Raw genomic sequence first — 24,498 nt, 5'->3', positions numbered from 1 at the left:
AAAACTACACCGACAGGTAAGAAACTACTCATTTTGCATCGTGAATCTATTCTGGATTCACATGCTGTGCATAGACTTTGTAGCAGTTTGCTAGTTTTGTGGTGGGTGGCTGGGTGGAAGATGAACTTTGTTTTTTGAATAGATGTTGCAAGACCTTTTGTCCTACTTGTGCTTCTTTATTCATCTGAATGTCCACACAGTAATGCTTTGTGAATGTGTGTACTGAAGTCCATGTTGCAGCCATGCAGATGTCTTGAATTGGAATGTTAGCTAAAAATGCAATAGTTGCTCCTTTCTTCTTGTTGAGTGTGCCCACGGGGCACCTTGTAAGGTTTGTCCTGCCTGCCTGTGGCATAACTGTATGGCTTGCGATATCCATCTTGCAATAGTGTTTTTGGTTACTGGTCTTCCCAGAAAACTGTTTGCAAATGATAAAATAACGGTCTAGTTTTCCTGTATTCCTTAGTTCTTTCAATGTAGTACATGACCGTTCTTGCGTCAAGTGTGTCCAAAGCTTTTTCCGCTTTGGTCTTTGGATTTTGAAAGAAACTTGGTATTTGTATACTCTGATTTATGTGGAATTTTGATACCACCTTTGGTATGAATTGAGGACAATCCTGTTACTATGTATTTGGAAGTAAGGTTCCTGTAGCGTTAGTGCCTGCAGTTCACTAACTCTACTTAGGGATGTGATTGGCAATAAAAAGGCAGTCTTAAGCGTATTTGTGGCGTTGCTTTGTGTAGTGGTTCGAACTGTGCTTTCATTATCTGTGCTAGAACTATGTTCAGGTTCCATCTTGGTGCTGGCACCATTTTTGGAGGTGCAATTCTTTTTACCCCTTCTAAGAACCTTTTGATTACATGTAAAGTGAAGAAACCTTTCCTGGTTTTGCCTCTTGTATACGCTACAATTGCTGCTAAGTGTACTTTTAGTGATGTATAGCATAATTTACTTTGTAGCAAATGTGTCGAGTATTTTAGCACAGTTCTTTCTTTTGTAATTTTCTTAGAAAGACGTATTTTAAGGCACTATTGTTTATATCTTTTCCATTTAGCTGTATAACATTTTCTTGTTGTTGGTTTCCTAGCTTCTCTTAGAACAGCCATTGTGCTTTCTGGTACTTTGAGATGTGTGAATTCTAAGTCCTCAGGAGCCATGACGCTAGGCCAGTGGTTCCAAAACTGTTCGCCGTGGCTCCCTGGGGAGCCGCAAAACCTAGCCAGGGGAGTTGCGCACCAAGCACTTTAATGCATTTAATGTTGAAGGGTCTGTTGGTTTCAGTAAAACTAATTTGACTTAAACGCATGATGTCGATGATTTGTAAGCGACATGCCCAAAGCTGTAAATGTAGAGCTTAACTGATGGCATGTCGAAGGAGTTGACCTCCATATTTCACTGGATCCCCACGTTTCAACACTCCCAAAGTAAGCGGAAGATGCCTGATTTATTTTGTTAGACTTGTTAATGGTTTAGTTTTTTTCTAAATGCATTTTACACCAATGCAAGTTATCAGGAAAGTACAGTTGTCCTGTCTTTTGAACACATTAAGTATTGACACTTGTACTTGAACCATAGGTACTTTCAGTTAATATTTCTTTCAGTACACACACATTTCCAGACAGACCTGCTCTCTCCTTGAGCATAGGAAAGTTAAACATCATATACAGCATAATGCCAACGTTTGGAAGCAAGAAAGACGTACGTTTACACAAAAAACAAATCTTAGGAATTTATTTGGCTTGCGTTGATTTGGAGGCAATTTTAGGGAGGAGACAGCAAAAATAAAGCTGTATGTGGTTTAAAAAAATCACCCTGCTGAGACAGTTGTGTTGGCACGTATGACATAGGTAGAAATGCAAATATTCTTCAAGCGCAGTAACACTTTGGCAATGGGGCCTACATGCACAGGGGTGCTATCTAGCACTGTAAGTGGGATAAAAAAGCTTGAGAGGGTACTCTAAAAAAGGCATGGGCAAAGAAAGCGTAACTAGGAATATTTTATTAGAGGTGCTACCTTAGTAATACGAAGCACCCTGCATATATGATTATAGTACCTTCATTAGCTTCATCCCAATTATTTTCAGGGAGAAAAATGCAAGTACTCCCAAGGCCGAGCTTACATCCCCCATCCTCCCAAAAAAATAAAAGTGGGGAGCCACGGGCATGGCCAATGGGTCAAGGGAGCCGCGAGCCGAAAATGTTTGGGAACCACTGATCTAAGCTATCACTGCAAAAAATTATAGATTATAACGGAAAACACTTTTGCCTATTTCTATTTTTCCTCGTTATTTTAATTATTTTTTCCATTTCAACAATCAGTTTCTTTGGGAAAACCCTGAGCAATCTACATAAATGACCCCATGCTGAATTAAGAATTTTGTCTACATTTCAGAAATGTATAGCCTTCCAGATGCTGGGTTCTCCCAAGGATTGCACACACTGTTTCCATCATAAACTACAAGTAGGAAGAAAATAACAAATAACAAGAACAATTGACCACCACTTAGAAAAATGTGAAAACTTTGGTTAAAAAATGTTTGTACCAGTTCCTTAAACTCGGAATATTCTGCTCTAAGCACAGCAAACCTTTTGTTGATGCCATTTTTAGAGACGTAATACATACAGTAAAAGAAATAAGAATAGCTAATTAAAAGGTGGATCTTTACATAGGTTGGGAAACTAACAGTAACCGACATCAACTGAAATCCATCACCAGCCAACCAGAATTTGATTTAATGACACTGTACATAGAGAAAAACAATACAAGAGGCTGCTTTTGCTCAGTCATTGTACAGAAAGAGGAGTCAATTGTAGGAACTTTCTGCAAGTTAGGGAAAAATAACTCTAAACTCAGAAGATATGTACTGTTTGCCTGCACTTTATTCTGTCTGTAAGAGTTAAAGACAACATGAACAGAAAGTAAGAGGCATGTGTGTTTTGATGAACAAAGGGCAAGATCCACATACAACAAAGACCAAGTAAAATGTATAACATGCATGTCGTGCAAACAGAAGATACTTCTCAGCCTCATCATTCCAACAGTTTCAAATGCTAATGAAGAGCTTAGTTTTCAACATTAGAATGAAGTCACTTAAGGAGAAAGTACAACTTAAAGCTCACATGTCTACATATGAATGAAAGCTACAAAAAAAGACGTGTTAATAAGAACACAGCATTAATTTGCAGCATATATTACATATAAATTTACCTCCAAGTTCCTGCTGCAGTCCTTGCGCCTGCCGAATAAGGTATTTGATTGGAATCTGATCCATCAGAGCCGAAGAGTAGGTTTTTGGCTTCTTTTGCATTACTGCTATAAAAGAAAAAATGTACTTAAAAACAGAAACTCATGTTGTGCAAAAATACAGCAATTGAGTATTGTGTTAAAGAGAATTAATTGACAGTTGTGTGCAGATGCACAAAGTACTGAGGGGTTATGAGCACAAGCAATGATGAAATTTGAATACCCTTTTGTATAGAATATCAAAGTAAAAGCAGGTAGCCCCACAGCAACCTTAATCGCTAATTTCTTGCCTCGATTTAAGGTTAACTGTAATTTTAGTATAGATGTATAGATTTACTTGCACAAGGTCTGAAAATAACTCAGTTCACAGTTTACTAACACCCAGTATTTGTTTTAAACCAACACAACAACAGATAAACTCCCAATTGAGTTACTGGGCAAGGGTGTTATCTACAGCATCCGTATGTCCCCATTACACAAATCTATACATTTATATAGAAGTATGTAATGTCAGGGACAGATGAAGACGCATGGTTCAGGGCATGGCAATGGTTTGGGGCACAGAGAGGAATATTATCTTTGTGATGATTCTAGTACTCTTCAATTCTTGCTGTCCCTCATTCACAACACCCGCTCACCCATCCCTTACTAGCCATTGCCACAAGAAGATGCTCACACTGTGATCCCTCGAAATGAGGGCTTTATTATCCCATGGACGTTAGGATAGTCCAACAAGAAACAGCCCACAAAAGAGCCCATAAATTAGCAAAATGTGGGCCTGGTAGTCTGGCTTCTATCAAAATAAGTACCATCACCATTGGGCCAAGGACATTGTACTTTAATCTAACTTTGAGTGTGGTCAAACAACACAGAAAAGTGTTTTATAGAGGCAATTGCCAGTGGCTAACTTTCCTTAATGCTGGGGTCAAGACCTTGGCTTGGGAGTATCTGAACTGTGGCCACAGACAAGGAGGTAGCTGTAATGTGCTGTGAGGGGAGGTGGAGCCCCATGACCAATAGGACCAGCCCAAGGCACTGTTGGCTAAAGGTCTCCATAGGGGCCTCCTCGATGGAGTGAGTTGCCTAGAAGCCATATGTTTCTTGCAGCCCAGGTAGTAGGAATCTACTCCTCTATCGCAACCGAACCATAAAATAGGACTTTGTTGGTGCTTTCTTATCTTTCAAAACTACATATGTGATCATATTACATTGTTTTCTTTCTGTGATTTCATCATCCACTTGTGACCCAGAAAAGTATGTGATGATATCCATCTGATCTGCAGGTTCCCCTAGCTTTTCACTTTCTTTTGATATCTAGATTACCTTAATTTTGCTGCATGTTCGACTTTAGTGTTTTTTTTTAGCAAGCTTCAGACATAGCAAAGAAATTTTGTCCTTTTTAAAATCGTGTCACTTCTGTCTTGTAGTGCAGCTCCGTTACCATGGGACCTTCAACCAGGCTGAGCAGCCCACAAAAAAGTACAAAATACTTGTAGGAAATTAAGATCTGCTTTTATGGTTAACCCTACTTTTTACCTGGCGCAATGCTGTTTCGGACTAGTCTGAATGGGCTCATGCTAATCAGGACCCCAGCCTCTGTGCTTTCTCCCCTAAATTGGTTATGGTAAGTACTTAGGTACCTCCCAGATGGGACACTGGTGTACCCTTATCAGTCCCCAGTATATGGTACTGAGGTACCATGGGCATAGGTACCCCAGGGGTCCCCCATGGGCTGAAGCATGTATAATGCCACCCATGGGAGACCACTCAAAATGTAACTACATGCCTGCCATTGCAGCCTGTGTAAGCTTGTGCGAGCACCAATGACGATAGATATAGGTTTCCCTATATCTAAGGTCACTGCCCTTAAAACCTATAAATCACCCCTAAGGTAGGCCTTTCAATCCTGAAGGCTGGGTGCTCGGTTCTAAGCGTGATGGTGTCCCTGCAACCTTAGGAGTCATTCTCCCAGGTTGTAAGTACATCAGCCATTACAATAGATAGAATGATATGAAATGAAATAAATGAAATGAAATACCGGTATTCGTAAAGAACAAACAATTACCCCCAAGGGTGTGAAGGCGCCGGGGGCCGTCGGGAAGATTAGGCGAGATATTGCCCAGAGTCACATGGTGCTGGGCTAACCTGCCACTGTTACCGGCGATGGAACCGGGAGCCTCGGTGTTCCAGAGTCAGCCACCCTGGCCGCTGCGCCACACCTCTTCCCAAAGATGACCATCTCTAAACTGGCTGTAACAAACCCCGTCCTGATTGGTATCAAACATGTTGGAATCCTACCCCCACACCGTTTACGGTGTGGGGGGTATGATTCCATGCACTGTAAAGCTCCTCCGGGAGGCCCTCAGTGCTCCAAGTACCAGTCTTCTGGAACCGGGCAGCACAGCATGGGTGCTGCCGACCACAGACACGATTCTGCCATCCTGCTGCTGAGCCAAGCTCGAGCAGGGAAAGGCAGAACAATAGGTTTCCTGTCACAGGGAGGTGTGACCACCTCCCAGGCATGGTTTACTGTATCGGGGCCAGGTGGGAGCGCTTGCCAGCACCACTCAGTCAGCATGAGGTGCACTTTTGGTGCCCTCTTTGCATAGTCCAGGTAAAACCAGCTTGAGGTCCTCTTGTGACTCCAGTACCACCGGCCTGTGGGTCCTCTTAAGGCTCTTCCTTGATTTCAATAGGTTCCCCTGATTGCTGAGGGCCTGTCCTGACTCCCCTGCTTGTGGTGAGTCACCTGGAACTTGCTGGTCCTGGCACAGCACCTTCTTTGCTTGCCATGTTGTTTGCAGTTGCCAAGGGTTGTTGGTGCTCCTGATGGGCACTGAACTCTCAACTCTCGACATCCAACATGGGACAGCTCATAAACGGCTCCAGGTATTCCACATCATTGCCTGGTCCGCACAGCTCCAAGGTCATCGTCACCTCTCTTGCAGCACTCGAAATCGTTGGCCATTTGGCATCTGTGCTTCCTGGTCACTTCCGAGTGGCATAGACTGTTACATCTGCTTGCAGGTACTTCTCGACTTGAATCCACCTTTGGGTTCCACCAGACACTTTCACCTTCTCCAACAGTGGCATCTTCCTGAAGTCCTCCATTGAGTTTGACGGTGGTTTCCAACGCCACTTCACATCTATGAACCCAGCTTTCCTGGTGTAGGTATCCTGGTTCTTAAGGTATCCACGGATGGGGTGGCTCTCCAACCTTCTGTCTTCCACAGGGTTTCTTCAGGGTCAACTGGGAAGGGTCATTCTTCCTTAAAATTGCAACGACGATTTACCCATTGTCTTGTATTGAGCCAGTGTTCCCACTCTGCACAAGGCCTCCGAGGGGTTCCTGGTTACTTACCTCGGGTGGTTTCTTGGGTCCCCGGCACTTCTACGTCTTCTGGGTATAGTCTTGACTCGAGTCGTGATTCGCATACCACTATTTTAGTATATGGTTTGGTCTCCCCCCGCGACCACTGTGTATTTGTACTACTCACCTGTTTCTATTGAAAAGTATTGTGTGCATTGTGTATATCTCTGGCTAGGAGATATCTGTATGTATTAGTGAGTGTTTTAGAATAAATACATATTTTTATAAATACACTGTGTGGTCCTTTTTCACTTAAACCATACCTATAAGATTATGTTCTGGTAAAACAAGTTGCTTTACACTCCTTTTGGACTAAGCCTGAAGGCTGTTCTCCACAGCTACCACTTAGAGAGCTTTCTAAGGTTGTCTAAGGCCACTAAAATCACCATAAGGGTTGTCTGGATTAGCGCAGGGTGCCCACTTACATAAGCGTGCACCATATACTAAGCCAGCTTTTCACAATATTCTATTGGTTTGCAATGGAATTGGGGAGGGGGGGTTGGCTGAAGGGCAATTGTTTATTAGATTTTGACGTCTTCTTTCCCTCATACTGGGATTTTAAACTGGAAAATTCCAATAAAAAGATTTGTATTAAAAAAAACTACAACATGTTCATGCATACAGAGGGCAAAATATTTTTAGGCACCATTGCAGGATCCCAAGTCTTAAAAATCACAGAAATCAAAACGAGGCACCCATGCAAAAGTCTCCGTGCAAACGTGGAGGAGTTACTTTGCACAAATCTGTTCTGGGAACTAGATTCAGCCAACAAGAGGCACCAAGTGGTGAAGAAGAAAGTCTTCTGGGATTAGGCTTCCTGGACTGAGGAGAAGTAAAATCAGTCCAAAGCAGAGTTGCCTCGAAGGTGTCTTAATGATCTTCTCAGAATGCACTTAAGCAGGAGGAGAGATGTGAGGCATTAGATCAGAAGTGCTCAGTATCAAATGTCTTTTGATGCCCACCATCACCGCCACTTTGAAGGGTGCCTTAATTCATCCTGGCAACATGTGCATTGAAGTCAAGGCAAATCTTATCAGTTTCAAAAGCATCTTCCATGAGAGTAGTTAATGCCGAATGCAGATAAGGCAAATATTGCCATATCAATTGAAATCAAAAGTAGGAATGAAGAAACCCTCAGTTTCTTGACAGGATGTAGAACTACAGGCATGTGTCTTTTTTTTTTTATATTTCTTATAAGTCCAGGTAGTTGATGGTGTCTCAGGAAAGAAATCCCAAAGCTGTTTGCAGACGTCAATCTTCACTCTTCTTTAAAGTTCTACAATTTATGGCAATTTTATTTAAAATTGTTCATAACATAATGGAGATAAAACTGGAAAAGACATTCAAAAGTGCCTATTACTCTTCGTCTTCGTCATCCCACAAATTCTTATACAGTGGTGCTGAAATGATCAAAGAATACTAATAATACATTAATATGGTTGATTGAGAGGTTTATTAACAAACACCTCATCCATCAGCTACCTTGGAGTAACTGACCACAAGAACCCTCAACATCAAACATTCCAAGTTCTGATGAACTGGTACAAACAGGAAGACCTGTGGAAACACCACACATCTCCATTCTTATAACAGAAGGAAATACCTTACAGTCCATAGAAACACGAACACTACATGAAAAATCTTCATATACAGGATTCACAGAAAGTGAATAATAAAACACAAATTCACATTAAATAATCACTTTACATAGTCTTTCAAATATCTGGGTACAATTTTTTTCCGAGTACCAATCCTCAAATGAGAATTGACAGGATCACCTGAATGCGCAACAACACTTTGATCAAACTCACAGTTGGAATTGTTTTTTTTTTTTTTTAGAATAGTAACACGGTTCAAATTCCAGATTTTACCATTTTCTAATTTCACAGAATTTTTAAAACATTTAATGACACGCATGGGAGAAGCATATTTAGAGCAAGATAAAGCTCCTACAGGAGCTTTTACCCGCGCCACATCACCTATATTGACAACAATTTCTTTGACTCTTTTCCTTTCATCGTAACTTAATTCGTTTTTAAACCGTAGTTTTTCCTCCCCAAGTCTCCACTTACCAATGCTGTTATCTTGAACACCTTTACCCCAAGTCATCCAACCAGGACATAAACTTGTATTGGAAGTTCTACCTTTAAACAATTCAAAAGGTGTCTTATGTGTAGACATATGAGGAGAGAATCTATGAGCCAAAATGCATCTCTGTAATTCCTCCTTCCAATCCAATGAATTTACTCTTGACAGCTGGATATTTTGCTTAATTACACTATTAAATCTTTCCACGGCTCCATTTGTTTCCGGATGATACACCGAAGATCTTTTGTGTATAATACCACAGGATAACAAAAATTCAGACATCAATACGGAACAAAACTGTGGACCATTTTCTGATAAAAGTGTTTTAGGGAACCCTTCTCTCCTAAAAATATCTTTCAAAAAAGAAATCACACAAGAAGATGTGACATCTGAAACAGAAGATATTTCAACCCATCTTGAATATAAATCGATTAAAACAATGAGATAGGGAGTACGATGTTCACCATTAAGAGGACCCACAATGTCAATATCTTCCCATGGACCATTAGGTAAATTACGACATACCATGGGAGGAGTACGGGGAGTGAGAATTTGATCACTTAACCTGCATTGCACACATTCTCTCACCTCACGTTCAATTTCAATATACATTCCAGGCCACCAAAACGAAGTTCTAAGTCTTTCTTTAGTTTTTACAATGCCTAAATGACCCTGATGAGCTTCTTCAACCAGTCTTTTTCTAAGAGAATTAGGCGGAATCAACTTAGTACCCCTTAACAGAATCTCATTTTCCACAGATAATTCATCTGCAACCAAATGCCACACTTTAGACAATGAGTTCTCAAAAGTAGATTTATTTGAAATCATAGTAATGACTTTAGTAATTTCACTGTCATTTTTGAGACCATCCTTCCACTATTCTTCCTGTATGACACCTGAGGTAACTTCACTAACCTCATCCTCAAAAATCTCTTTCTCAAACTTTTCTTCAGTAACATCACAAACTAAGCGTGAAAGACAATCCGCTGTCATGTTATCAACACCAGGGATATGTTCAACTGTAAAATTTAAATCTTGCAATCCAATGACCCATTTTCTTATCCGTGAGGAAATAAAATCCAAACCTTTCTTTGTAAAAATTTCTTTTAGCGGCTTATGATCTGAGCAATCACAGAATAATTGATTTCCGCACCCCTTAAACTTCTAGATGCACACGCGATCAATTTTTCGTGTCCACCTCTATTCTGTTTCAATATGGCACCTAAACCTTTTGAACTAGCATCAGTTACCACAAAAGTTTCATCAGTTGGGATAAAAGCTTGTAAATTAGGTGCATTTACAAGATCTTTTTTTATTTCTACAAATTCATTTTGACAATCATCTGACCAGATAAATTCCTTATTCTTCCCAAGTAAATTTCTCATGTTGCTAGATTTACTTGCCAAATTTTGTACAAATGTTCTATAATATTCAACCATTCCTAAAAAAGAAACTACCTCATCTTTATTCTTAGGAGAAGCTACATTTTGAATGGTATTCACCAAATCTTTTTTTGGAACGACTCCTGAGGCAGAAATACATTGCCCCAAATAATTTACCTCTTGTACAGAAAATTTAAATTTCTCAAATTTTAAAGTGAGACCAGCACACTCTAACCTCTTTAAAGCTGATCTCAGAGTTTTATCATGTTCTTCTTGATTAGCTCCAAAAATAAGTAAATCATCTTGATAACATTTCACTGATTTTATTCCTTTTAAAATTGAAGCCATCACTCTTTGAAAAACCGACGCAGCAGATACAAGACCAAACGGCATTCTTTTATATTTAAATGCACCCATGGAAGTGATGAAAGCCGTTAGGTCTTGAGACTCTCGTGTAAGTTCAATTCCTGGTATGCTTGTGTAAGGTCTAGAGTTGTAAAAACCTTAGCATCACCCAAAGAAGACAATAATTCATCAATATTGGGAATAGGAAATTTGTCAACGATTACTTCTTTGTTAAGAGATCTTAAATCACAACAAAGTCTAATGTCCCCATTAGGTTTGTTGGCAACGACAACTGGCGCCAACCATTCTGATGCCTCTACAGAAGTAATAATGCCCTGTTTTTCTAGTTTCTGCAGTTCCTGTTCAACTTTTCCTTGTCCAGCAATAGGAATTCTTCTTACCTTGGCCACTACTGGCACAGCATTATTTTTTAATTTAATACAATGCTTATAACCTTTGAGGCACCCTAAATCTTTTCTAAAATGTTGAGGGAATTCACTTACAAAATCTCAGATCTAATTTCTTGAATCTGTACCTGAGGATAAGTATTTGGATTTAACATGACACCCAATAAACGTTGATGTGGCCAGCAATTAAATTGTCCCCAATTTTTGAAACATAAATTTTCCCAACAATCATTTTCTTTTCCATCTCAATGCAAGCATTAAAATATCCAAACATACTTATAGAATGTCCTCCATAACCACCTGGATTTATATCCATTTTATACAATTTGTTCTTCTTTTGAAACCACTTGACAAAAGTTTATTTTGAAATAATGGAAATATGTGAGCAAGAGTCAAATTTCATGTCTAACTCTATACCATCAATCTTTACCTTACCAACAGGATGATCATTACATTTCTTATCTTTTACTTGACATATGACTTCTTTTATATCCTTATTAGTCATTTTCTTTTCTTTAGACTTACAATATTTTATGAAATGCTCTTTCTTCCCACAACCATAACACACAAAACTCAAAGCAGGACAAGTCTTTGAGTTCGCTTTATGTCCTGATTTTCCAAATCTAAAACACACAATAGCTACATTTGATGTATCATCTTTACCCGACTCCTTCAAAGGAATCTTCACATTTTTAACTTGACAAACTATATCTTGTACTTCCTCCACTACAGGTTGTCGCCTTTTAGCTCATTTACACATTTTAACATGTGTTCTACTTTTTTTGCAATTCCTACTACTTCTTCTAATGGTGGCTCATCTTTGAGCCAAAGTTCCTCTCTAATTTTGTCTTCCCTACATTTGAGAACAAATTGATCTCGAATTCTTTCTTCATTAGCAGCTCCAAATTTACAACTAGAAGCTAACTTTCTCAAAACAGTTAAATATTCCTCAACAGATTCCTCTTTACCTTGCTCTCTTAACCCAAAATGATATCTCTCCATTATTGTGCTGATACGAGGTAAATAATGCTTGTCTAATTGTAATAAACAGATTTCATATTTGTCTAGACCTCGTTGTTCCTGTGCAGATAAAGATGGCAAATTTTCCAAAACTTCCTACCCTTCACCTCCTAAACAATGTAACAAAAGTGAACATTTTCTTTCCGCACTCAGATTTGTACCGCACACTTTTGCATAATGCGCAAATATTTTGTTCCATTTACTCCATTTAACAGAGGGCTCACCTGGATCACTCCAAAAAAATGGTGGTGCAGTAACATTCTGCATATTTTCCTCTATATTTTTATATTTCTAATTGTAACTAGAATAATAATATTAAAAAAACTTACCAAAATAAATGTACCACTACAGGTATCACTGACTTTGATGATGATCAATCAAGTTATATTGTTTAAAACAAATTCACAAATAATATTGTTTTTTCCCTAAAATGAACTTTACCCTTTATGTTCACCAAACGTTTTTACTTCTTGATGTGCATGTCATCGATGATATTATACTGAAAATGATGACACACAAGATAAACCAATGAATAAAGAAGGGAAAAAATAAAAATAAACACGTTTTACGTAAGAAGCTTGAAAACTCCAGCAGCAGATTATTGAAGCTGCGAAGATAAACAGAATGATATTTTAAAAGTCAAACCAATCGGCTGTGAAATCGTTTCAATAAAACCAACGAGTGAAATGCTGCTCAGATGAGACCTTAATTGATTTCCTTCTCTGAAAGTCACGAACTTTGAGTGAAAATGTTTCTCAGCTGAACCACTTAATGATTTCCTTTTCCAGCGCGTCACTCAGCTGTTAAGCTAAATCAACACAGCTTTCGTACATACAAACTTTACGTACGCTCACACGCAGCGTAGAAAAGGAGTCATTTAAATTCCAGAATGCGCTCAGGAGACTGATGACGCTGGCTAATCACCGAATCCCCATGCGGGATTCGAATGCGTCATCAGTCACAACAGGCAGCTCAAGTGTGAAGACCTCCAATCCCAACGAACTTCACAGAACGTTATATGCGCACAGCAGATCCCCAACAGACAGGCTCACAGAGTCGCATTTCCTCGTGATATTACGACCAAATGCAGAGACAGTCACCAGCCCCTCCCACTGACCTCCTCACCGAGTATCCATGATGATAAACAGAGGCACAAACATCCGCTGGATACCGGCTTCTCGTCAGGAACAGTCAGACGCTGGAGGTGGTAGGACATATAATTATGTAATTGCTTACATGTGACATCCGTTTCTCAGACCAACTCTGCCTTTACTTCTTTGGGGAATTCTTCTCGCTGCTCAAATACTCTGCCAAAATTCCAATTGCACTAAGTAGTCTTCTCTGCGCACAATTCTTATCCTCCTCTTTAGCACGATGTTGAGGTGTTAAAACTCTCTTCTATGTATCCCTCGCTCGTCGCCAGTGAAATGTTCAAAGAATACTAATAATACATTAATATGGTTGATTGAGAGGTTTATTAACAAACACCTCATCCATCAGCTACCTTGGAGTAACTGACCACAAGAACCCTCAACATCAAACATTCCAAGTTCTGATGAACTTGTACAAACAGTAAGACCTGTGGAAACACCACAGGTGCCTTTTCAATCAGCGAGATCTGCACTCCAACTAAAGAGGATACTCGGAGCAAAAAATATCTAAGGAGAGCAAAAAACAAATATCTAAGTAGTAAAAAGTCAACATTCCCCAAAGAAGGACCAAAAATGCTGTCTCTTTATTTTGAGATCTAGTGTAATCACATAAAAATATAACCTTAGGACTGGAATGGTGTAGTGCATTGTGGAAGGTGGGCAGATGGCCTGAAAGGGAAGAATACCGAGTGCAGTCTCTGCATGTTTTTTGGCATACATTTAAGTGTTCCAATATCATGCTACTTCTGTGAGAACATCAAAATTGTTATGAGACAAGAAAGATTCGAGATCAATACTTCAAAACAACCATGGATAGAAACTAAAACTTGGGAACAGCTTTGTACCAAATTCTCAATGAAGTGCAGTTCGACTTGAATGTGAATAGAAAACAGCATTTATTTACATCAACTATATTGGAGCTATAAAATACGGATGCAGACCTACTTTTATTTTGATAGTCAGATCTTGAATAACTTATGAATCTGTACCGCCCGCTGGGTTTAGCTTTTCTAACATGAGCTACCAATAGTTTGGGGGAAAGAAATAAAGATCCTAAACCTTATACATACCTAGCGCTTTTGTGTTTGTTAGCAGAGCCTCTTCATAAGACAGGACATAGTACAGCACCAGGAGCTGAGCCGTAATACTGTAACGTGGTGTGAGACGGGCATTTTCTGCCTAAACAAAAAAAACACATTTGGAAAGCAAATATGATCAAGGTCCAGATTAGACAACAACTTGTAACTTAGCAAACAAACTAAAACGAACAAAATTGTCCACTGGTGCCCTATAACTCATCATTTGCACATATCATCCTGCACAGGAAATGTATAAATTATGACAAACTCATTTTACCCCGGAGAGTTCTTGAAACACGTTTCGAATCTCCTGTTCTGTGATTGGCTGATTGGTAGCCTCAGGACTTGATTTTGACGCAGGTGTGAGCACAGAATTGATGTAAACCTCTATAAGAGGCAGCAACTGGGGATGAAGAGGGGTCATGGTTTCACACATCTGTCTATATATCCAGTCCTGGAAAATAAATACATGTTTTTGATTTGGCAGACAGCAAAACACAATTTTACAACCCATGAATATGCTTTTCTGATTTCAAGAAATATTTAGTCAGTATGTGACTGGCTCAGCGCAATTCACTATCTATATGTAATAGAATAGAATCATTTAAAGGATTAGTAAAATGGATTCTCTTACCTTAATGGAAACTTTGTGCTTCGTAAATGATCGGCTTCTTAGCAGCTGATAAATGCAGTGAATAGGTAGAAAGCCCGTAATGGTTGCGCTTAAGTTACTTGTTACTGGGACTCTCACTGCGTGGGCTGTCACTACCTAAAATGAAAATATTCATATCCTAAATTTCTAATGTACCAAAAACACACACTCCTATTCAGATTTTAGTGGGACCAAACGGGATCTTATCTGACCATTTCATGAACAATGACATTGGTGACCAAAGGGTAGACTGCTCTTCTTCATCAGATACAATGAAAGCTGACCCCACCGCAACCCTAACCCTACTAGGCTAAATCACAAACTTACAATTTTATTCACAGCAATGTAGCATAAGCCCGCCAAAGAAAGATCTAAAAACTACTTAGTTTTAATTCCTGATTTATGTTCCAATGCATGGATGCTTGGCAAATGGTCAGTACCCATCTGAGGTGGTTCACTAAGCCCCAAAAAATAGCATGGAATGCATCGCAGTGCAATTATAAGTGGAGATGGTAATTCAAGCATTCCATGCATCACATATTAGTTTCTGTCTTCAAGGATATATGTCGACAAGGAGGAAGCATACAGCTGCCATTTTACTTGGCAGATACTGTAAAAAGTTCATTTGGTTATACCCAGGCTTCACAAAAACAAATGGGTAGCATATTTTGGGGTGATAAAGTTTAAGGACACACAGCCAGATGTACAAAATGGTTTAGCGTTTGCAAACCCTGCAATTCACTAAATTTGTGCGCTTGCGACTGTTACAAATTTTTGTATTATGTACGAAACCAATTTTAGGAGTTGGTCACGTTTTACCTAAAACTGATGTGCAACTGAATACCAATTCAGTATTTGGGAGGGGTGTGTTGTGGGCATTCTTTCCAAATACCGAATCGCTATAAGATGCATCAATGGTTGGGAACCAGAATTACAGTTGCAAATCCTTGAAAAGCTGCAGACTACCAAGATGTGGTGGTAGCTTATTCATAAAAGGGAAAGAGTCAAGAGGGGACCCATGTTGGGGAGCAGGCAGTGTACCAGAAGACCACTGCCAACTTTCAGAAAAACGTAAAAAAATAAATACATTTTTAAATGCAATACAGACATGGTTGTCTACAGACACCTGCAGGCCACAATCGCTGTGATTGCATTCAATCAGTGAGTCACAACTTTCAGCCTATCAAATTAGTATTCATTCAGTAGATTAGGATTGCAACCCACTCAAACTGTACATTTTATGAACCAATCTATTAGTACATGTCAGTTCGCAAAATTCAAAACTGGTGGAGGAAATACTGCCTACAAATTGCAACCACTTTTTAGATCAATATAACGATGCATCCTACCTCTGCAGAATTTAGATCAAACTGTTTTACTATTATACTAAGAAAGTCTGTAAAGAGGATTTCAAGCATAACTCATGCTTACCGCATAATCACACTGTGTGGCAGTGATTTAATGCTGTAGATGTACAAAGCAACTTATTAGATTATGGAAGGATGGTGTTGATAGAGGCTTGTTACTTAAGGGCCAGATCCCAAAGCTTCGCTCTGTGAGAAAATGAGTATTTCTGTGGAAATTCTGGAGTAAATCCTTTTTATGTTTTGAGTAACATACAACCATTCAGGAATGCAATTGTAAATAGGATACAAGAGATTGAAGTCACCTATTGTGAATTAGTTTGTTACTGTGGCTGTGATTTAAATCGGACAACATTCCTATCTGTTGTCAAATACAACAATTCTATCACACTCCTTCATATGTCTAAAAGGGACTTCATTAGGTGTACCTGTTCTGTAAAGATCTCCTGGGTGAAGATTGTCTTCATTCTGCTGAGAGAACTTGGCTTAATAACAATCTGCAAGACAGAATAAAATTCATACAGCAATGCATCTGTTTTCATTACTTTTGAAGAAGTGGACACCAGGCATATAATACTCAAGACCTCCAACCAGAAATTCATCGCACAGAGATGAAATGGACATAGAGTTTCCAAACAAAGGATGGAAATGTGTGTCTGTAGACTGCTGATTTGCATGATCCCAAATTTTTTACAAAGAGCACAATGGTCCTAATAGGAAACACATGTAGGAAACTGGGTTTTTGTTGCAGTAGTCCCCACACCTTTTGCCTGATGCAGACGCCATGGCACACGAGGCCTCCAAAAATCCACTCGCAATTTCAAATGAGATTTTATCAAGTCGAGCTATTTTTAGCATTTACTCGTCCGTACTGGTGTGTTAACTTAAACTGGAAGGAACAGGTGTTCTCTTCATTCAGAAAGTTAATGAGCAATAAAGACTCCTTTAAATCTTTGTTTTTAAACAGCTTGTAAATTAATAGTACAATTATTTTAAAATATATCGGGAATTATGAAAGAACTTTTTTGTAATTCAGAAATGTGATGCAAACAAGGATTCACATAGGAGTAAAATAAATCAGAACACTTTACTTGCTGATGTGCAAATGTCACATTTTTGCATTAACTTGATTTCCAGACATTGTACACTATATAGTTTTAAAACCTCATGTCAGTGAGAAATTCTGTGGGCATTTTAATGTAATATCTGCTGATTGCAAATGACAGTGTGCTGCTACTTTATGCTTTAGTTATGTATTTATTAAAAGTGACAGTTTTCAAACATGAGTTAAGAAACATTCCTGCCTCCGCACTGATGGCAATGCGGTTAATCAACTAAGGCAAAGTCAGCGGTCATGTGTATACTATATGTGGCTAGATTTGTATTATATATGGAGTAAATGTTTAGTCTATTAAACCAAACAAGATTTGTCTGTGCGGCAAACATGCTGAACTCATGTATTTTAAGGTTCTCTCATATATGATAAAGAAGAAAATGGTGTCTCAGTGAATTAATATACTTGCCAAGAATCTCATAATTTGAAACCAGTTTATGGGTCAAAAGCATTATAATTAGGTCTAGTTAGATTATTTAAGTCACTAGACCTGCATGTGCTGGACACTGGTAAAAACTAGTTCCCTAACTACATGATGGCTTCACTGAAACCAAATATGCTTGGTATCAAACATCTTGTATTAATAAATCAACACTGATTCCAATGATGGATTTATTTATTAATACATGGACCCAGAGGGCACCTCAGAGGAGCCACCTGAACACCTACCAACTGCTAGTGTGTTGACTGACTGGTCCTGACCAGCTTGCCACCACAGATGAGTTTCTGACCCCCAGGGTGAGAAACACGCTTTCAGGAGGTCAGGAACAAAGCCTGCTCTGGCAGAGGGTGTTTTACACCCTCTCCACCAGGATGACCCGTAAATTAGCATTCCAAGACAGGGAGCTTCACAGAGCCAACCATCTTTGGTATGCAAATCTTGCTTCCCTCCGCGGTGAGGAGATGACAACCCTCTTGACCAAGGCCCATTTGGCACCTGGACAGGCGAGAAAATTAGTAGTTAGAGAGGTATGTACACCCTCAGGCAAGTTCCAGCCCTAGGGTGGACTACCTGATGTGGACATGAAAATTAGAAGTCTGCCATCTTGGCGATGGCAGAATAAGGAACTCTCAGACAGGGTTATGCCTATGTCTCACAGGAAGTGGTCCTACAGGGGTTGTAGTGATGCCATGGGTAAGTAGCCCATTGGCTACTACCCTACACTCCCCCAAATACCCTTAATCTAGTATTATGGGGAACCCATGGACCCAGGAAGTCAGATTCTGCTGACTTGAAAGAAGGAGGACACTGAAGAGCCAGAAAAGCAAGAACAGAGGAGCAGCAACTGACTTGGCACCAACCCTGCAGGCCTGCCTGCTGTCCCTGACAATTGCGCCAAAGACGACTCGTCCTGCAACTGCTGAACCTCCAAAAGCCTGGGAGGACTGCCAGCCCCAGGAACTCCTGTGGAGTAGCAGATCTGCTCCGCTGCATCATGCAGGCACCCCAGAAGAACTGCAAGGACTCCGCACTGCCGCACACCCAACACCAGAAAGCACCATTGCACCTGTGCCCCCTAGCCCAATATCGAAGTGGGCCAATGGTGCCAGTGTAGTCCCCAGACCCTTCAGAGATGAAGCACACCTTGGGTCTGCCAACAGTGGACTCTTCGACGCCACCTTCAGCCTCTTTGTGCAGGCCCGTTTTAACATGAGTGCCTCCGGCCATGAAAACCCTATGGCTTAGGACACCTCTGAACCCGGCCACCCACCCGGCTCTGTATATACTGCACCAAAGTAAGGTTCAGTGTGCACAGAGTCCACAGTCCCCAGAGGTTTGGCAGAGGCTAAAGTTAGATATAACCTTACTCACTAAAGTGGTAGCTTGGTCGAGCAGTAAGGCAGTATCAGAGGACAGTGTAAAGCATTTGTTGTGCACACTCAGTCAGCAAATGATCTCACACACTCGAGAACTGAACTCTAGGCCAATGGTTTTGTATATAAAAAATATATAGTTATTTTATTTTAGAACCATAAGTGGGTATCGAAATACTTTCTCAGAATGAAATGCTGTAGTTGTATACTTTCAATAAGCAATATACTTTTAAATGTAATAGTTATAGTTGTAATTCAAACACAATTATACCATTGAGTTCAATGGGAATTTTTAAGTAAATGCAATTTCAATTACTTTGCATGTGATTTTCTTACTCAGGGTTGGATCCTGGATTCAGCCCTGGTGCATTTCCTGTAAACAGTTGAAATAAATCGTTTTTGTTACATAGCCGATTTTTAAGGAATATTTGTATGTTTCAAAAATCGACACAGAAGAATTTCTGGCAAAAACCAGGCAATGTTATCCTATGAAGGAAAATCAAGTTGTCGGTAAGTACAGTTGTAATTACTTTTCAGGGTCAGTGTTGGGCACCAAGATCCAGCACTGGGATCTCTCCTGAGAACAGGTGAGTAATTTTGTTTTCGTTGATCGGCTGATTTTTTGTGAATATTTTAATGTTTCGAAACTCGACACTTAGAAGAATTTCCAAGTGAAACCAGTCAATGTTACCCTATGGAGAAAATGTAGGTTATCGGCTTTCAGGTAAGTACTCGATTGGCAGAGTTAAGGTTCTGGGCATAGACTCAGGGGTCTCCCAGGGTCAGGTAGGTACAGTTGTTACACCCTCAGCGGCACAGGGGCAGCCGGGTGCAGAGAGAGTAGGCCCAATGTTAGCCTATGGCGGGCAGGGGGCCTTTGGTTGGTGGCTGCTAGCAGGCAGGCCACGCGTCTGTGGGAGCTGGGCTCCTGGTCACTCACACAGGGCAAGTGGGGAAGTAAAATAGGATAGATGTTGCACTTCCAGGGGCACTCGGGCGGCTGGGTGCAGGGTGCTTTTGAGCCGTCGGGCGCTCAATGTATTTCAATGGAGAAGCTGCAAGATGAACAAAGGCTGCAAGCTCGGGGACGGAGATTCTTCAGGTGCGACCACCACTTCGAGAGGTAAGTTGGGAAGCTGTAGGTTAGGTAGGCACCCAGGAGCTGGGCACAGGGGTTTGCAGGGCGCCGGGTGCAGGGGTGTCTTTTCATGTCGGGAAATCTTACCCTCTGCTGGTCGCGGTTGGAAGGGTCCCTGGATCTGAGGCTGCAGGCGTCGTCAGGAGCATCGAGGAGGGTCCTTGGGTGCTGGATTCTTGGTCACAGACACCAGGGGGACGTCCTCGTGGTCTTTGTTCACTCAGACACAGGCTGGGCTCGGCGGGTGCAGTGTGCGCTGGATTCACGGTTCCTGGCTTGGCACCAGGGGTTGTTGCTTGTTTGAGGAGAACCACTGCTCGTGGAAGTCCCAGTCTTGGTAGATGAGCAAGGCAGTCACGTCCTCCGTGGTTTTCGAGGTTGCTGACCACTGGAGACGCCGGGTTTTAGCAGGAGCAGGTTCGAGGGTCGACAGGCCTGTAGGGCTGGGGCCAAGTCAGTTGGTGTCGTCCTCTTGTTAGCAGCTGCAAGGCAGGTCTTCTTTCTTCTTGTTCGTCTTTCTTGTTTCGGATTCGGGATCTCAGGAAGGACGGTTCTGGGTGCCCCCAAACACTAAATTTAGGGGCGTTACAGGTAGGTGAAGGTCAGGGACCAATGGGTCCCTTCCATGGGGTGGGTACACCCCCTATCCTGCCACTCTCCAGTGGGAGGGGGGAAGGAGCCTAGTCCTGATTGGGTAGTGCTCCCCATCCTCAAGATGGCGAGAGCCCGGAGTTGTGCTTCACCTTGCCTCCCCCACCTAAGGGGTGGGGTTGGCATAGGCTGGCACTCCCCCTTTCCTCACGTAGGTTTTCCCGCCGATCTTCCCACCAGAGTGGGGGTCAGAACCGGTAGGGGCCAGTTGCTGAGTACAGCAAGTGGCCTGGAGAAGCTCACAAAGGCGGCATGCCTTTGAAGGTTCCCCTGCCCATCCTGGGGGAAGAGACCTAGCCCCTCGCCCATGACGTGCATTGTTGCAGACCCATGAGAGCGGATGGCTCTCTACCCAGGGGTCCAGCAACATGTTTGCTGGGTGGCAGCCTAGGCAGCCTCTCAGGCAGGACGCTGGTTATTGGTTAGGTTCAGGGGGCATCTCTAAGATGCCCTCTGTCGTGCATCTTACATTAAATCCCACACTGGCATCAGTGTGGGTTTAATGTGCTGAGTAGTTTAATACCAAACTTCTCAGTCTTCAGTGGAGCCATCATGGTGCTGTGGAGCTCATGACGACCTCCCAGCACCATATACTCTTAATGGCAGCACTGCACTTACAGTGCCCAGGAATGGACCTGGGTACTGTAGGGGTACAGGGCTCATGCACCTGTACCCACACCACTGGCATAGGGCACCCAGCTAGAGGGGTGACTGAGGTATGCCAGGGCAGTGTGTTTTGTGGGCATGGCACACAGGGAAGTGTGCCATGTCGACTCTCTGTTTTGTTCTGTACCAAGACACTCAGCCTGCAAAGGCAGTGTGTGTGTGTCAGGGTACAGGGCCTCTAAGGGTGGCACAATAAGTGCTGCAGCCCTTAGGGGCCTTCTCTGGTCACAGGGCCCTGGGTTCCTAGGGTACCATTTACCAGGGGCTGACATGTGGCCAGAGATATCAATTGGGTTTATGCTTCAATGCAGTTTTAGGGAAGGAACACAGGCCCTGGGTACCTGATTGGCAGGAGCCCAGGGCACACTCAGTCAAAGTACATCAGCAATTCAGCAAAAAGTGGGGGCATACCATGCAAAAAAGATGGCACTTTCTCACAGAGGAGAAAAGGACCAAGGGTGTCCCCACGTCCCCGAGCATCGGGAGACCTGTGCCCCCTTGTTGGTTCGGTCAGACTTGTCTCCCAATACAAGCTTGCAGCCTCTTTCTGACCAGACTGTTCCCCATTGAAGTGAATGGGACACCCGACGCTGTAACACACCTCTGCACCAGAATGCCCCAGAGCCTCCCGAAGGTGACCTGTTGGTGTGGCCTTGGACCTTGCTCCATACTCACCTTAAGTCCTGGAGAACAGTCCTGCAAGTCGCTGTTAAGTGCCTGAATACAGTACATGTTTTTCCACCATAGAATAACATTACCGCACCCAATAAATTCAGTGACAACTTTTGAAAACTGCAAAACTTCATAACTTGAAAAGTACTCACCTGATTCCGATGATCTTAGTATCTATATTCATATTAAAGAACGTGTTATTTTTTATAAATTAGTGTCATATTTCTTTATTGAGTGTGTGACTCACTTACTGCCTTTGTGGGTGCAATAAATACTTAGCACTACCCTCTGATATGCCTAACTGCTCGCCCACACTACCACAAAAGAGAGCATTTGGGGGGTCATTTGTGTCTTTGTAAATACTTTGAGGGTTGCCTGGACTCTTTACACAGTGTACCTCTTTAGGTCCACTATATAAAGAGCCAGCTTCCTACAACACATTAGAAAGAAGATACCTGAAAAATAAAAGTGCAAAAAAAGGAAATAGCCATTGGCACATTACAGACAATTAGTCCATACAGTTCAGTTAATTACGACATTATCAGGTGAGACCCTCCAAAAACCAGTGACTGCTTTTTTGCTTACATCAGGGCAGAATAGGGAATTAACCCCTCTATTGAATGCAGACTAACTACTGTTGGATGCCTGTATTCTATATCCATGGAAAAGAGAAGAGAAAAAGAAAAGAGCAGTAGGTGTGTTTGCCTTAGTTTGGAGGTCTAGAATGGGCTTGGCGGGTACCTTATGTCCCGATGCAAGTAGACCTTCACTGCTTTTAACACCATCAAATGGGTGCAAACTCTCTTAATGGTATTTATTTAGCTGGCTTAATAATAAAAATGGTTCTCAATCTTGTTGCTTGTGAAATTATGAGAGCAGCTATGATGAATGAGTTTAGAAATTACCTTCATCCCCAAAGTGGAGCAGACCAATTCGATGATGGCACTAAGTTGGTTGCTATGGAAATACATAGCAACTAGGAGCAGCATCTCACCAAAGGAAGCAGATACTCCAGCAGTGCTGTGGGAACAGAAAACAATGAGTTCCAACATTGTCTAAGCAGTAAAGTAGCCTACTATATAAACACTGGCTCACCTTTCAAAATATGCTTCTTCTTTTATCATCCAACTCAGCCACATTACCATCAGCTGTTCCTGCTCCGGTGTGCTGAATAAAGCAATTAAAAATACAAATGACTATGTAGAAATATTTGATCTTTATCACAGAATATGAATGAGAACACATTATTATCTTAAAGAACTAACATTTTGTCTAGAATGTAGCCAAATGTATTATACAATAGTTATTACTGAAAAGTTGGATTTTTTTCTGACATGTAAGGCTCTTCTCTGTTTTATTTCTTAACCCAATGAATACCAGAAATCTATATCCTAACAAACAGACTTTTTCTGGGGAAATAGCTAAAGTAAATTTCTTACAGTCAATTTATCAATATAAATTAAAATAGCATTTTTTCAAATGTCAAAAGGTCCTACAGAAATTTCAATCGACATTCACAAATTTACAGTTTTCAAAAGTACATTGTTAGTTTAAAAGTTCACATAAGAAAGGTATTGCTCTCTTATAGTCATTGTAATATACGTGTTGATCAATTCCAAACTGACACAGCCAGCGAACACGTTTTGCGGTTGAAAAACGTTTCTTCAGAGCTTAAAGCAAGTTTCTAAGGTTTAAGAAAAGATTTTTTGTGTGGTGATGGGTGCCTTTAAATCGAGTGTCATTGTCATTTTATTCCTAGTCACACATTACCACCAGGTGTTTACAAGGTTTTACATATCCATATGATATATCCCATACATCCTATTTGGTTCACAGTCTATTCCACTTTGACGGAAACTCATGTACTTAAAAGATATGAAGTTCCAAATTCTACGTCTGTGAAGACGGCTTTCCCTGGACTTGAAAATTACTTCAACTTCTCCTCAAGAAAACGTTAGTCAGTTAGGCATCATAAACATGCATGCATTTACATCTTAAAGTGATTGTACTATTTCTATTTCTGAAAAAAGTATAAATCAAAAGACAATACATGTAAATTGTATGAGCATGGTTTGAATAGTGCATAGTCCAGCATCTTGGTGCTGGTTGGTGGTCTCTCAGAGATTGATTATAGGTTATCCCATTTTTATTACCCTTTTAGGTATTTCCTTTCTCCCCTGTTCGACTACATCTTTAAGAAACTGGATTCTCGCTAACATTTTCCGTTTGCTCCTCCTAAATTATATCTGCAAGCTCGGAGATGTCACCGAAGTAGGTTCGGTATTGTGACCTTCTACCAACTCATGCAAGTATGATAAGCCGAGGAGTACATGTCCATA

At 41.1% G+C, this 24,498-nt stretch overlaps 1 protein-coding gene across 3 annotated transcripts in view; it reads right to left on the bottom strand.

Annotated features, from left to right (window-relative positions):
- Positions 1 to 24,498, bottom strand: part of INTS2 (integrator complex subunit 2) — a 305,765-nt gene that overhangs the window by 176,490 nt on the left and 104,777 nt on the right. For 2 of the 3 annotated variants that reach the window (XM_085649420.1, XM_085649421.1), the window contains exons 10-16: positions 23,255 to 23,326; positions 23,065 to 23,179; positions 16,532 to 16,600; positions 14,722 to 14,856; positions 14,365 to 14,541; positions 14,079 to 14,187; positions 3,210 to 3,314 (exon numbers count right to left, since the gene is read on the bottom strand). In XM_085649420.1, coding sequence (XP_085505546.1) covers positions 3,210 to 3,314; positions 14,079 to 14,187; positions 14,365 to 14,541; positions 14,722 to 14,856; positions 16,532 to 16,600; positions 23,065 to 23,179; positions 23,255 to 23,326 — 782 coding nt within the window. The remainder of the gene's footprint in view (positions 1 to 3,209; positions 3,315 to 14,078; positions 14,188 to 14,364; positions 14,542 to 14,721; positions 14,857 to 16,531; positions 16,601 to 23,064; positions 23,180 to 23,254; positions 23,327 to 24,498) is intronic. The other variant, XM_085649422.1, reaches the window with a different exon arrangement.

Source organism: Triturus cristatus, chromosome 3_2, assembly GCF_964204655.1.
Source record: "Triturus cristatus chromosome 3_2, aTriCri1.1, whole genome shotgun sequence".
In the NCBI taxonomy this organism is placed as follows: Eukaryota; Metazoa; Chordata; class Amphibia; order Caudata; family Salamandridae; genus Triturus; species Triturus cristatus.
The sequence above is the reverse complement of the archived record's forward strand: the minus strand, read 5'-3'. Positions and strand labels throughout refer to the sequence as shown.